This window comes from Takifugu flavidus, chromosome 17 (genome assembly GCF_003711565.1).
Source record: "Takifugu flavidus isolate HTHZ2018 chromosome 17, ASM371156v2, whole genome shotgun sequence".
Classification (NCBI taxonomy): domain Eukaryota; kingdom Metazoa; phylum Chordata; class Actinopteri; order Tetraodontiformes; family Tetraodontidae; genus Takifugu; species Takifugu flavidus.
In genome coordinates, this window is record NC_079536.1 from 9,944,549 (window position 1) to 9,958,281 (window position 13,733).

General features: G+C 42.6%; 1 protein-coding gene and 1 long non-coding RNA gene across 4 annotated transcripts in view; one reads left to right on the top strand and one right to left on the bottom strand.

Moving 5' to 3' along the window:
* Window positions 1-7,511, bottom strand: LOC130514070 (uncharacterized). Its single transcript, XR_008946900.1, has 2 exons — window positions 7,383-7,511; window positions 1-5,178 (listed from the first exon to the last, which is right to left on the bottom strand). It is a non-coding gene; the product is annotated as an uncharacterized LOC130514070 (long non-coding RNA).
* The window catches only part of mkxa (mohawk homeobox a), a 23,583-nt gene continuing 16,924 nt past the window's right edge, over window positions 7,075-13,733 (top strand). The window contains exons 1-4 of one of the 3 annotated variants that reach the window (XM_057013431.1): window positions 7,096-7,252; window positions 8,094-8,370; window positions 10,111-10,270; window positions 12,533-12,686. In XM_057013431.1, the coding sequence (XP_056869411.1) occupies window positions 8,195-8,370; window positions 10,111-10,270; window positions 12,533-12,686 (490 nt within the window). In that variant the 5' untranslated portion in view covers window positions 7,096-7,252; window positions 8,094-8,194. Of the gene's footprint in view, window positions 7,253-7,702; window positions 8,371-10,110; window positions 10,271-12,532; window positions 12,687-13,733 lie in introns of those variants that run through there. The other 2 variants (XM_057013433.1, XM_057013432.1) reach the window with 2 other exon arrangements.

Below are 13,733 nucleotides of genomic sequence, written 5' to 3' on the forward strand. Positions count from 1 at the left end.
TGGGCCAACATTGATATTTATTGAAAAAAATCTTCCTCCAGCTATAACAGGGAACCTTTTGATAAGGACCCAACATGAACATGGAACAAGCAAAGCTTAACACAATACAATATATAATTTATTATTGCACACATGCAAAATCGAAATTCAAATAAAAAAAAACACATCACGGGTATTCAGTTCTTCTCTTTTAAATTTTAACAGCAGCCTTTTGCCATTGTAAGTTAATGTAATGTAAATGTGATGCCTTTTCATCTCTTCTACTTTCTGGCACCTTTGAGTCATTTCCAGGTTCTTGTCTTGGTGTTTCATAGTGTCATCTGCTGTTGTCCTCCTTGTAATGAACATTGGCTCTACATACAAGACAGACAGGTCCGTCTACATATCTAAACAGATATTCTGCCTCCTACCTGTTCAGAAAGGTCCTATTTTCTGCCTTTCCTTTAATCATTTTTCAGAGGGGTAGTGCCAGAATTAGTATTAGCATATAAGGTCGCTATGACTACTTCCTCTTTCTTGGTGGTTGGCAAGCCACAAATTGGTGCATTACCACCACCACCAGCTGATGTAGAGTGTGGATTTTCACACCAAAACACCAGCAGAGCGGTATTTGTAGTATTAGCATATGCACTTTAAGCGATAATACCGGCGGGCCAGCTCTAATAGTCAATTGGTATGGCTTCGCGGGCCAAATATAATTACATTGCAGGCCAAATTTGACACCTATGCTGTAAACAGTATATCCTTATTTTTGTAGTAGGATGAGAAAGTGCTGCATATTATGATCAGCTTTATAAACAATGGAATATTGCACTAAAATAAGATCTGTCTCTGGATCACGCACACACATTTATTGACAGATTTTTAAAAAAATCTTTTCTTCTGATCTTCTGACTCATCCATGACTTGGGGAGCATTTTTAACACACTCTTTGTGTCTAAGGTGCTTCTAAAGTTTGTAATTGTTAAAGGTAACTTCATTTTTTGTCTGTATTGATTGCAATCTGTAAAGGAAAAATGCACCAGAAGTAAGACATAAATGTAGAAATTACTGGAAATAATGGAAGATTTTTCAAGAGAAAATTCAACCACAAAGGAGCACAGTAGCACTTACATCTCCTCTTTAGAAACATAATTTCCTAAAGAGACACTAATGAATAGTAGCATATTCAAGGTGACTCCCCTCTCCTTCAGTGTCAGATTGCTATTTTTGATCTGAATTGACAAACTGCAGCATGGCAGCGACGGTGTGGTTTGCTTGCATTGCTGCCATTAAAAACATGCTCGTACACAAGGAGCTCTCAGAGTTCCATCCAAACAGGCAGCCTTGCTGAATGTCCAGGAGAACACAGCTTCTCTTCTTCATGTGGGAATTAGCTTTAAAATATATACATATATTATTACATATGCTCATGTTGTGTGTCACACGCATCCATTTCATTCCTGAAAGAGGATCTTCTGGGCAGGAATCCGTCCACCAATTTAATTTACATTTATCAGCTTGAGTATTAATAAATAAACAAATTAGATTTCTTCTGTGTCTGTTTGCTGTTATAAAGTAACATCTAATCCTCCCAGTTAGCCTTAGTGGTAGCATCAGAAACCCTGAGCTTGTGTCCACAGAGCTGAAAGAACAGCTTGAAAGAATAATGAATACCAGTACATTTATTCACCACAGGATGAATAATAGTCTGTTCAAATTGTTATTGTATGTTTGAGAACCAAAAATAATTCAATTGAAACTCTTGGAGTCTTTCAGACACTTTTGTAATACATCCATAAAATGATGTTAGTGCCTATGAGATAAAAATAAAAAGACAGCTTGTTCAAACGCTCGCTGCTTTTCCATATCAGCACAGCAGGCCAGTTTCTGATTATTGCACTGTCTGTTTTGGAAAGTTGTAAAAATTGTTGGATGGGATTTGTTAAGATATTGTCGGAAACGCTGGGTATCCTTTAAGATGCTGTCAAACCGGCACTGAGAATGGGACACTTTGTAATTGCATTTGCGCAAATATTCGGTTATTTTGTTAAGTGCAATTTCATAAATCAAAGTCAAAACGAATATTGTCGTTTAGACCGAGCAGACCAGGGAGCTCAGCCGGCAGGGAGGAATAACACAGGATGTGAAGTGAGGACACTCTGAGTATATATACTCCGAGTGGTGTCGCTTCAATCATGGAAAGATGCAAATCTAAATATTTTAAAACAGATTTTTTTTTTTCATTTGGTTCATTTTCAGCCTCCGCTGTAGCCAGATGTGCCTCAGAAAAGCATTTACAGGCCACCAAGGCTCAGACCACAACATTTAAAACTGTTCTGTTTGTTCACTGTTTCCTCCAATCACTTCCTCTTAGTCAGTTTGGTGGGGGGGCAAGAATCAACTCGTGAGCTTCACAAATGAGTATTTGTCTCACAATTGTTTCACAAATTTCCACAGGCATCATCCTGGACGGTGTGTGCATATGTAACAATACGGATGACACGTGCACAGAGATACTGGGGTGGAAAAGTAAAGAAATTATTTGGGCCAATCGTCATTTAATATGGCTCGATTTCAAGCATTTGGAACATTTGAAATGCCTACTTTTTATTTCATTATTTCTCACAGATTACAGAGTGCACGAGGCTCTGTGCAGGACTCCCAATTAGTCATTCTTACTCATCAAGTTGCAGAACTGGATATCCAGGTCTTTAAATGAAACAGATTTTCTCTCAGATCTGATATCTTTGTTCTGTCATCAGGAGGCGGGAGGTGGGAGTGACGATGGGTCAGGTCCTCTACCTGACCTTGAAAGGGAGGAAATTGTGAAATCTACGACCCCCCAATGCTGTGACTTGATGAAACTAGCGAGGGATGTCTCAAGTTTTATTAAAACCTCACTCATTTGCTTAAAACTGCATCTTCAATTTAAGCCTCACTGCATGATGTCTATAACATGACATGAGATGTTGGTTTCAGCAAACTGAAGACGGGTAGACTCTGACAGCCAGCAGACACTTACATTTGTTTGTACTGAAGGATAATGTGGAGTGAGCCCCTCACACACTCCACAGTGATGAGTTGGCACACGATCGCGACCGCACAGCTGTGAACCATAAGCCGGGCCAGGTTTTCCCCCTCTGAATCATGAACCAACCTGAGAGCTCCGTATGGCGCCGCACCAAAAATGATTTTATCCCAGACTTTTCATCACAGCCTTTTCATCAAGCTCCGGCAGCCCTGGACCCAAGGGGAAGACATGCAACTGGGGGAATAGCACCAAATCAACAAATCATCAGCAAGGCATTATGGAACATCCTATTTAAATCTAAATCTGATTGTATGCATGGAGACACAAACACGGAGTAGAAAACTACAACGGGCAGTCCAAGCTTGTGTTTCTGCAATGAATTTTGTGTAATTGCAGAAATTGGCATCTAAAAAAATGTGGGAGGAAAAAAACAGCATTAAGTCCTTGTTCTAGCGATCAAGGGATTTTTCCTAAATAACAAAAACTGCACATAAATATTGCTTTGCAACTCACTCCTGCCAGTTCACACAAGCGCTTCCAAGTGCTCCAGATCTCAAACCTGTCTGTGAGTGTAAATTACCTGGAGGTTTGCCAAGCAGAGATCAGCCAAAATTACTCTATGGCTTATTTTTAAACACGACCCCTTTACAAATGTTCAGATAAATAAAGCGTAAATCTATAGATGTTAGCATGTAAAGGGCCTTTCCTGAAATGTGAATGTGGCACCCATCCAACATGTTCATCAGATATTGGACTTTGTGTATTCTTGGAAATCCATGTGCAAAATCAAGGGTTTGAAGCGCGTGTGACGGCTCAAGTCACAATTACTTCCCACTGTGATTTCAAAGAGCAGCCCTAGTCACTTTCAGTGGCACTTGGTTTTACTTGAGATTACTTTTAATAGACCTGGACAGACAGCGCACGACAGCAACACACTGATTAATGTCCCAAATGTTTAAATGTGTTTAAATGTCATCTGAAAACAGTAATTGGGTAATTTTAAACAAACTGCAAATTTTCTCCTCAGTCACTATTTCCACTGTAGCTGGCAAACTATTAAAGAAATATGTCTGTGGCTTTACAAGTAGACTACTGGGCTATAATTCCAACTTGGTTTACATGGTGAAATGAAACTTTAACTGAGGGGGCAGATTATCAGTCCAGAAACAGGGGTTGAAATTTTTTTAAACTCTAACGATGTGCTGACATCGAGTCACCCATGTTGTAACCACTTATGGACTGTCTGAAGACTGTCTGTTCCCTCATACCCAACAAGAACATCCCAGTATCCGAAGCTGTTCGGCATCGATGCGTAGAACTTGGGGTCTCCTCAAAGGTCATCATTTTGACCTTCACAGACATGAGCGCTATAAAAATGAGCAACAGTGAAAACGTGTCCTGATTAGCTGCTAAGACAGAGGTATGTGTTCCTGAATCACAGCAACAGCTAACTTTTAAAATATTTTGTGAGCAGCAGAAATACAGATATCAATGTAGAAGGTGACGAAGGAATAATGTAGTCAAATCTTTTAATTTAATTCCTTTATTTTTTAAATCTTCATTTTTTGATGCACAGCCAATAAAGCAATGGCTCTGTTTTAAAGCCTAGATTGATCGATTACCGATTTTTTTCTATAACTGAAAAATGTTAAAGGTATAAGTTATGAATCCCTCTACCTAATTTCACCCTCTAAACTTTTCGAACAACTGCTTTTAAAATTGGACATATTTAGCAGACAAGAATCTGTGTAAATGACACATATCACACTTCAGCTGCCAGTAAATAACCCAGCTCACTTAATCAACATAAAAAGCTTCTCTAGCAGAGTAGAAAAGGTGTAGGTCATCTCCTGATACTCGGATGTGCAGCAGAGGCTCTACGTCCCCGTTTAACCCTGACGTTTACCTTTCGTTGGCTGTGGAGGTTTGAGTATTTAAGTTTGAATGTGAGAGTGTGTTTGTGTTCAGGAAATGGCTGGTTACACAAACCCTGGTCACCGGGGTAAAAGTCAAATGTGCCCTTCCACTCTTCCCAGAATGCTTTGGAGCAATCTGATGCCGATCCCTGAATGAAAATACTGATCTGAAACAGCTGGACAGTCAGACTCTGAGATTAGAGGACCAGAGAAAGTCCAGCCGATTCCTCCAGGGTTGAAATGAAACACCTGCAAAGAAAAAAAAAAAGAAGACTGAAAAGAACCCCAATGTAGAGCCCCCCCCACCCCAATATTTCCCTCAGAGAAGGTCTCAATGACCTGCGAGATTAGATAACAAATAACCATGTTACACAATGTAACAGCAGTCACCTCATGTCAGAGGGAAAATGTACATATTGTGTATAATCTGAACAAACAAACTCTCCCCAGCCTTATACGTGAGGGAACCATTCACGGCATGTTTGCACAAGTTGTTAGCCAGATGAAACGTCCCTTGGTAAATGCAAATAAGCACAAATAAACAGTAATGGTGCGCTTCTCTGTACATAATTTTTAACTTCTGTATATACTGTATAATGTACATAGTAATGTACATAATATAAGAGTCTTTTTATCTTTTTTTCTTTTAGTACTTTTCTGTATTGTACACCACGGGCTACCGCTGTAACGTGTAATTTCCCCAATGTGGGACCAATAAAGTTTTTTATCCTTATCCTTTATTCTCTCACCCCCTCTTCTTGGAGGAGTGCACAGCTGAGCAGCTACGACTCTCGGACTCATGATGATGGGACACCTCTAGAGTGTACCGGCGGTGACAGCAGACTCCCAAGTGTTCAGCAGCAGACTGTGTGTGTATGTGTTGGGGGGTTAATTATGTGGTTAATGGCCCCATTCAGAGGCAACATGGATGAACGTGTGGTGGTTATACTGAGCTGTTTCTCTGCTCCCCCCCCATCCATCAACAGGTCTCGCCACCTTTATAGCTGTATGCTGGCCTGCTGACCTCCGACCCTGCTGACCCACTCTACTCTTATACCAGCAGCTTGTGCTATTAATGTATCTCTATGATCTCTGCCTATTCCCTCCTCTACCTGTCCTCCCCCTTCTCCTCTCTCTACCCAGCCAGCCATCAGCAGGAGGGTCCCCCTACACGAGCCTGGATCTGCTCAAGGTTTCTTCCTGTTAAAGGGGAGTTTTTCCTTGCCACTGTTGCTTGTTGGGGGTCAGGCCATGGGATTCTGTAAAGCGCCTAGAAACAATTTTGATTGTAACAGATGCTATATAAATAGAGATTGATTGATTGATATTTGGATTGAGAGGATAGATGGACTAGTTATAATGAAACAGAGGGTAGACAGACAGGCCATAATGGGACAGAGAGACAGATGGACTGGTTGAACTGGGACAGAGAGGGTAAACAGACTGGTTAGCATGGAATAGAGATGCTGTGGCAGGACGAGGAAAGACTCAGACTGAGCAGACGGTTTTAACATCTTTATTCCGCATCCACCAGACAATATCGAATGGCACTTCGAACAGTGCATCTAATCAAGGGCTAACCACGCCCATCACCCCATGCATCACCTGGGTGTGAGATACACCCCTATGTGTCCACCACACTGTTATAATTGCAGATGATAATTCGACTCATTATTCTTGGACAGAGGATGAATGATACTCGTTTTAATGGGATGGGGAGGATAAATTGCACCAGTTATAGTGGGACATAGAGGATAAATTGACTCGTTATAGTGGGACAGAGAGGCTAAATGGACGGGCTGTAGTGGGACAGAGAGAATTATAATCATACTGAGTCTTAGACAGTAACTAGACTGGGTGGGACAGACGGTTTTAGAATTGCTATTCTAATTTCGTTGGTAAACTCCGCGAACACGCAGTTTAAACAATACTACAGTATCTGGAATATATATTTTTTAAATTAATTAAACGTTTTCAGCTCAGTCACAATGAGGCTGCTCTGCACCCTCTGATTTTGACAGCTTCTTTTTCGCAGCGTCTGTCTCGCCTCCCTCTCTCTGGCGCTGGCCTCGGCCCCAGAACTGGCGTAAATCATTTACAGTATGTTCGCAGGCTCAGGCCGTGTACGAGGAAACATGATCAGGGTGAAGTATTCAGAGTCCCGGGCAGTGCCGAGCGGGCCGATGAATAAAGACCGGGAGACGGCCGTGCGTGCGACATGAGCTCAGGAACTCCGCTCCAGAACATGCTCGCAGGGAATGGGCGGCAGTACACGGAATTGTTGTTACAGTGAGCTGAGAGACGCAAGAGGAGCCGGACACAGGTAACTGAGCGAGAAACCCTGACTCTGCGGAGAGTTCGGTACCGGAACGTGTTTCACTTTGAATGGTCCACTTTTCTAACTGACGCGCGTTCATTTGTTTGCTGTTTTCCGGACAGGATTCTGTACTCACCGCCAACTTACAGGTTCATTCTGGTGTTTGTGTTAGCGCGCGTCGACACACGCACTGTTTGCCGCTGCGCCGAAGGGCACAACGGGGCGCCTTTCCAACCTGCACAAAAAAATTGAAGGTTAAGATGAGCGGCATTTAGAAAGAGTGAAGGGCTAGAGTCACAAAACTGATTTTCTCTTCTGTCCAGACACCGGTGCCCGGACCCTGTTGTCATATTCTTTAGATAAAATAATGGATACGTGATTAGATACAATAATTCTCACGTTCGTTTGGCTGTTTTTTCCGTGAAATGGTAAAAAGGGGGAAGCAAGTTTCCCAGGGTTGATACATTCTGCAGCTCCTTTTATATGATGCTGATGTTTACATAAAGAGACCTTATGGTGTAATGACGCATCACAGTGGCGCACGTTACGCACGGTCCGTTTAAGGTCGAGAGTCTGCACGTTGTTTAATGCGGAGCATTTGTGTGGGTGGAGGGATAAACTCTCCACACGCTCCACAGTGAAGGTGTTAAATCGTAACTCAGTCAACAAGTGCGGCTTTTGTCAGCCTTATTTCTTTCTGCACTGGGAAACTCCAGTGCTTTATTAACGCTCCTGTTTCTGGCGTTTTTGGATTAAAAGTTAGTTCCTAACAAAACCGCGGCTGTCTACATTTATCCTGATTCTTCTTTTTTTCGTTATTTTTTAAACATCCACATTTGCTCCACAGGAGACAGACCTGAACATTGTGACGAAGCCAAGGAGCCGTTAGTGTTTTTGTGACTTTTGCACCACAGAGAATTAAAGTCGAAGGACTATATCCGCTCAACAATGAACACCATTGTGTTTAACGAGCTGAGCGGCCAGGTCTTATTCGAGGAGAAGGCGAATGAGGTGGAGATGAGCAGCAGAAATTATTTGGATGTCATCGACGGACAACATCCGGACCTGCTCTCCGGCAAACAGACCATCAGAGAGAACCAGGCTATGAGACACAGGAGGAGTGGGTACGTGCAGCTTCCCATTAATTATTGTGCAGAAGTAACTCGATTATTGGTTTAATTTCGGAGGTTCGCTCAGCAGGGCTTCTGTGTTAAAGTCCAGAATCTGCGCGCATCATTAATAAAGGATGAATGATGATGCCAATGAGCGCATCAGCATCCCACACAACCAGTCATTATTCCGATGCATCAAGCAGACCGTGCTGCTGTGCGTAAATTACGCACAGAAAAGTATGTTTCTTGACAAGTCCGCACTCTCCTCGTACTTTTGGATGTGGCTCCTGTGGCTTTAGCTGCGATCTGATATTTGATCATTTGGTCTTTTCCCCCTTCTTCACCATTTAGGTGTTGACGTTAACGGCGAATTCTGAAATAATAAGTGGGTCAGGGTGTTTAGTAGGTGTCTCGCAGAGGTCTCCATCTGCTTCCAATAAATAAATGTGCCCTTCAACTCAGTGTGTGGTCCAGTCACTCAGGAAAACACTTTTTAATCCATATATTAAATCTACTTGGTACTATATAGACACCATCCCCCCGTTTTTGCGACAAGGATCAGGTGTAAGAAAAGCTGCTGTAATTAGTTTTTTTTTCCTATATCAGCTTTCCTATTTATTGACTGCATATGAGGGCGGCCAACGGCCTTTAAAACAGAAGCAACCTTGAAAAACAATATTATGAGTCGATGGATTATAAAGCGTCACATCAGGGGAAGCATTAGCACTAATGAAGAACATTAGATTATTAAACTCGGAGGTGTTTAAAAGCAGAGTTCCGAGCACCGAGTAAAATGTCTTTTTCGGATGTTCGTGCTGATCTACATTACAAGGAAAATATTTGTAGAACATGAACCTCAGGCAGACTTGAGGTCAGACTAAAATATGTTACATCTGCCGTCAGCGGGCCCTTTTTCTCGAGATAAAGAGAAGGAGCAGAGTTGCAGCACCATAGTGACATCTACAGGTTCATGAAACCTGCAGCTAAGGTGAGGCTGAGCGCTGCACCGTGCACGGGAAGCAACCTTAAGAACTTGGTGACGACTTTAAAACGATTTTGAGAATGTTTTTGCTATTTTATTCTCAACATACAGCCATTTTCTTTAACAATCTTGCTGATTTGGAACTTTGGATGTAATTTAAATCCCCACCCAGAGTGTGATGTTTTTATAGTTATATCATAGTCCTTCGCTGTAAAGCAAAACCATAGTTTTAGGTTTGTGCCAGTCCCTTGTGCGGTGGCTTGGCTGTGACTGTAACTCATTGTTCTTGCTCTACTTCTCCGAGCTGTGAAATGTTAATCTGGCACAAGGGTTTTCCCGAGCAAAAAGTGTTTGTTTGCCTTGTTGCAGTGTCTTGGCACTCTCTCACTGTCTCTCTCCGTCTCTCCATCTTGCCTCACGGCGTTTAATTGCAGCGTGCAGAGTGAGAAAATGGCACGCTGTAGAAAGTGTTCTCTTCATGTCTCACTACCAACAGGCAACACATGGAACCCTGCAGCTGCGCTAAACTGGTTGACGTCCACAAACAACAAAATTCTGGTTCACTTTTATGACTAAAATCTAATTCAATGTGTTGATTTTCCAATCAAACTCGTCGCCACGCCAGCCAAAAATAATGATGTCATTTGCACGCGTGGGCTGCAGATTCGGTTGCCGCAGGGAAAAATTGAAACAGCCTATGCATAAAAGTAAAAGTTGTCCCTTTGTTTCCTCGCCGAGTTGTTTTTCTGATGATGTTTTCCTCTCGATAGGGGTCGTCCCAGCGGGGGGAAAGTGAGACACAAGCGTCAGGCTCTGCAGGACATGGCGCGGCCGCTGAAGCAGTGGCTCTACAAGCACCGAGACAACCCCTATCCCACCAAAACGGAGAAAATTCTGCTCGCTCTTGGCTCTCAAATGACGCTGGTCCAGGTCAGTGCAATATGCGGCAGCAATCAAATCAAAGGTAGAAAAGTCTGAAAATACGCTGCGCAACGCCGGCATGCACTGAAGGAGAAAGCGAAATTTCCCCATTGTCGTTGCAGTCATCTCATTAGGTTTGAAAAGTTCAATTTCAATGTGCGTTTGAATCAAGAGACTGACTGACATGTTTTTATATCCTCAGCTGTTTATTTTAAAGCTTTTGCGCAGCGCTGGTTACCATTATTTTAAATCTCTCTTTAATGCTGCACTCAGCATGTCCGCTTTTAACTTATAACATTTTAAAAGTGTGCTTTTTTTGTCTATATTCTCCCCCCAAAAATGATACATACATGAACTGAAAATCTGTTCAGAGTTTTACACGAAAATAGAAAACCCAGAAAAAGAAACCACACTCTGCAGAGCAGGAATTTTCTTCCCTATTTTTTGTTTTGCTTTTTCAATCTCCTGTTTATAATCTAAGCCATTCACAGAGCCTGCCCACACGTTGGGAACCACTGTTCTATATCCTAGCTATATGCACAGAGGTCCTCGTCCATGCTCTGCTGATAATCCAAGGACACAGTGGGCATGCTGACAGACTGACCTCTGAGTGGGAAACACAGTAGTAGATTTAGAGCGTGTTGTGTGTCTGGCACTGGCAGCTGTGTATGTACAGTATCATCTGGCTGACAAAGTCATTGATACAGCCTCACAAAGTCTGCGGTGGCTTTGTTGGGCCGCCGGCTACAATGTTTAATCTGGTTTTCATTTTGGGAGCCTGATGGAGGTGTTTGTTTTGGTGAGGGTGGGCAGTGTGGAGGAATGAGTGCACGCATGCGCACACACACTAAAACTAACACTTATACCAGCAGCAGCTTCAGAGGTCAGGTGAATTCTTGAATGGTGAACAAGGGCAATGACAAGCAAACACAATTTCCAAAAAGAAGCACATTCCATAAAGTTCATGAATTTATTTTAGTTCCAAGTGAAATGGGATGAAGCTTTAACTTTAATCCTAATTTTACAGTTGTTTGATCGTGTAAACCTTTATGTCAGTAAAACTTCTGTTATCTGTGTGTTTCTGTTTCTTTTAGTTTTTTAATGCTGCTCAAAAAACAAATAAAGGGGAAAAAAGGGCTGATTTTTATTATTAGCACATGTGTGAGGTTTTGTGCTCACCTGTCTGTGTGTTTGTCATCAACATAACTGATTCTGATTTAGATGAAATTTGCCATGTGGCTTAAGAATGAAGAATGAGCTCATTAACTTTTGGATCTGGATCTTTTATCAGTCTTGGAAGTGACTCAGACGCGATGGATTTTCATGAAATTTTATATGTATTTACGTATTAACTTAAGGAATAAATTGTTTTTATTTAAAATTCTTCAGCCATTTGATAATGAACAGTTAGATGCAGTTTCTCTCTGATCTTAACTTGAAAACCACAGACACCAGATGATGTATAGTCCAAACTGCCGGTGAGAGTCCAGAATATATGAAGGGAAACCCACCTGTCAGCAGGTGTTTTCACATCTGCAGCCTCCATATCGCAATAAAACACACACTTTTTCCGCACTCGTTCTGTCAGAACGCCATCGCCGTCTCTTCTGTCACCTGCCTGGTGTTTCCTCTGCACCCCGCTCAGATGGATCGTGGCTCCGATCGGGCTGTCTGAGCAGACGTGCCATTTTTCGTCTCGTCCCCCACCCTGGTCACTTCCGTCCCACGCCTCGCCTTTGCCAGAGACAAAAGAGTGTGGGATGGACTTTATTAATGAGAAACATGATCCTGAGAGAAGGGGTCAGAAAAAGTAAGTAGTCTAGCATAAGGCCCCTGCTTCAGTGTCTCCTCAAGCTGCTTGAAGTCTATTGAGCATGAAAAGTTATTCTAGTATAACATCTAATAGTCTCCCTTCTCTGTGAAAGGTAGAACACTGCCTCAAGTGTCTTCTTTTATTGCATCTTGAAGAGCACTTTGGAAAAAGTGTATTATTGGAGGCAGGGTGCGCAGGGGCGTTCATCTCGGTCGGAACATTACTTAATGAAACATTAACTTCGCTGGCTGCGCTGGCATCGAATGGTTTTCATGTTGACACAGACAAGATGCATGCTGGGATGTCTCTCTGGAGTGTCTTGGATGCTTCTTAATGCCTGGTTTCAGGGAGCTGCTCTGCAACCTGACTCCGAATTCATCTTCAGCTCTCAGCTTAGAGTTTGAGGTGAGAATGACTTTATTTGCTGCTTCATTCCTCCGCTTCCCTTCTCCGTCCAGGTTTCGAACTGGTTTGCGAACGCGAGGAGGCGGCTGAAGAATACGGTGAGGCAGCCGGACCTGAGCTGGGCTCTGAGGATCAAACTATACAACAAATATGTCCAGGGCAATGCAGAAAGGCTGAGCATCAGCAGCGACGACAGCTGCTCAGAAGGTGAGGCTCGAGCCATGGCGCGGTTCTCCCTATTCAGGTTTCTGAGAGGACTATGCACAGTGGACTCAAAAACTGCCAAGATCACAGCTGGATTACTGAAACTGACCCCAGACCTCCACAGACTATTAAACCTCTAACCTAAAAAGGTTGCATTACAGCATTAAATGATGGAAACATACAGTTTGAAAGAAGCGGTCGGGCCAAGAAGAGTTTAATAAGGATACTCATCAAGGGAATTGCACGGTCAAAGGTCCTGCAGAAACTATTTTCAGATCTGAAGTGTAATAAAAGTACAGCATGCTGAGGCTTGGGTTCTTTTTAATCTGGCAGGAAATAACTGCTTACACATTTCAGGTAATATCCTTCTAACTGCTTTTAATGACAATAAACATTTTGGCCAAAACAAAATGTTTATTGTCATTCTTTGGCGCTTTTCTTATTTTGCCAGTATGTTTTTATAAGCTGATTGCAAAGTTTCAGTGGATATTTAGGCTGAAAAAAGAAATAAAAAGAGTGTGAACGTTACACGTGGGCCCATTTAAAAGAGACATATTGATGTGTTTTAGGTGGAAAATGTTTCCATATGCACGGGCGCAGCTCTATCCATCACTCCGACAGATAATCACTTCAAAGATATCACATCAAAACGCTCGGTGTGAAACTGGTTAAACATTCCCGTGTGACCCTGCTGATCTTTGTACACACTGACTGGGGAAAATCTCCTTACATCATCCTTCTTGTGGCTCTGAAATGCTAATCTGGCATTATGACATGAGGCGAGTCTGGAGGCCTCTCTCTCTGTGGCAGGCATAATGCAGGCTGATGCTATGCAGAGCCATGTTCTGGATGTATAGAAATGGTGAGTGTGTGATCCAGGAAGGAGACACTGTGGATGGAGGGCAATGACACGCTGTCATTAAGGCACTTCACAGAGCTACCCTCTGTCTCAGCCTGCATTTGGTGCCCAGCAGCTCTTTCTCTGCTGCATATTTACAGCAACTGCCTTTTTACCCCTCACCCACAGTGCTAAAAGCATGGACACAAGAC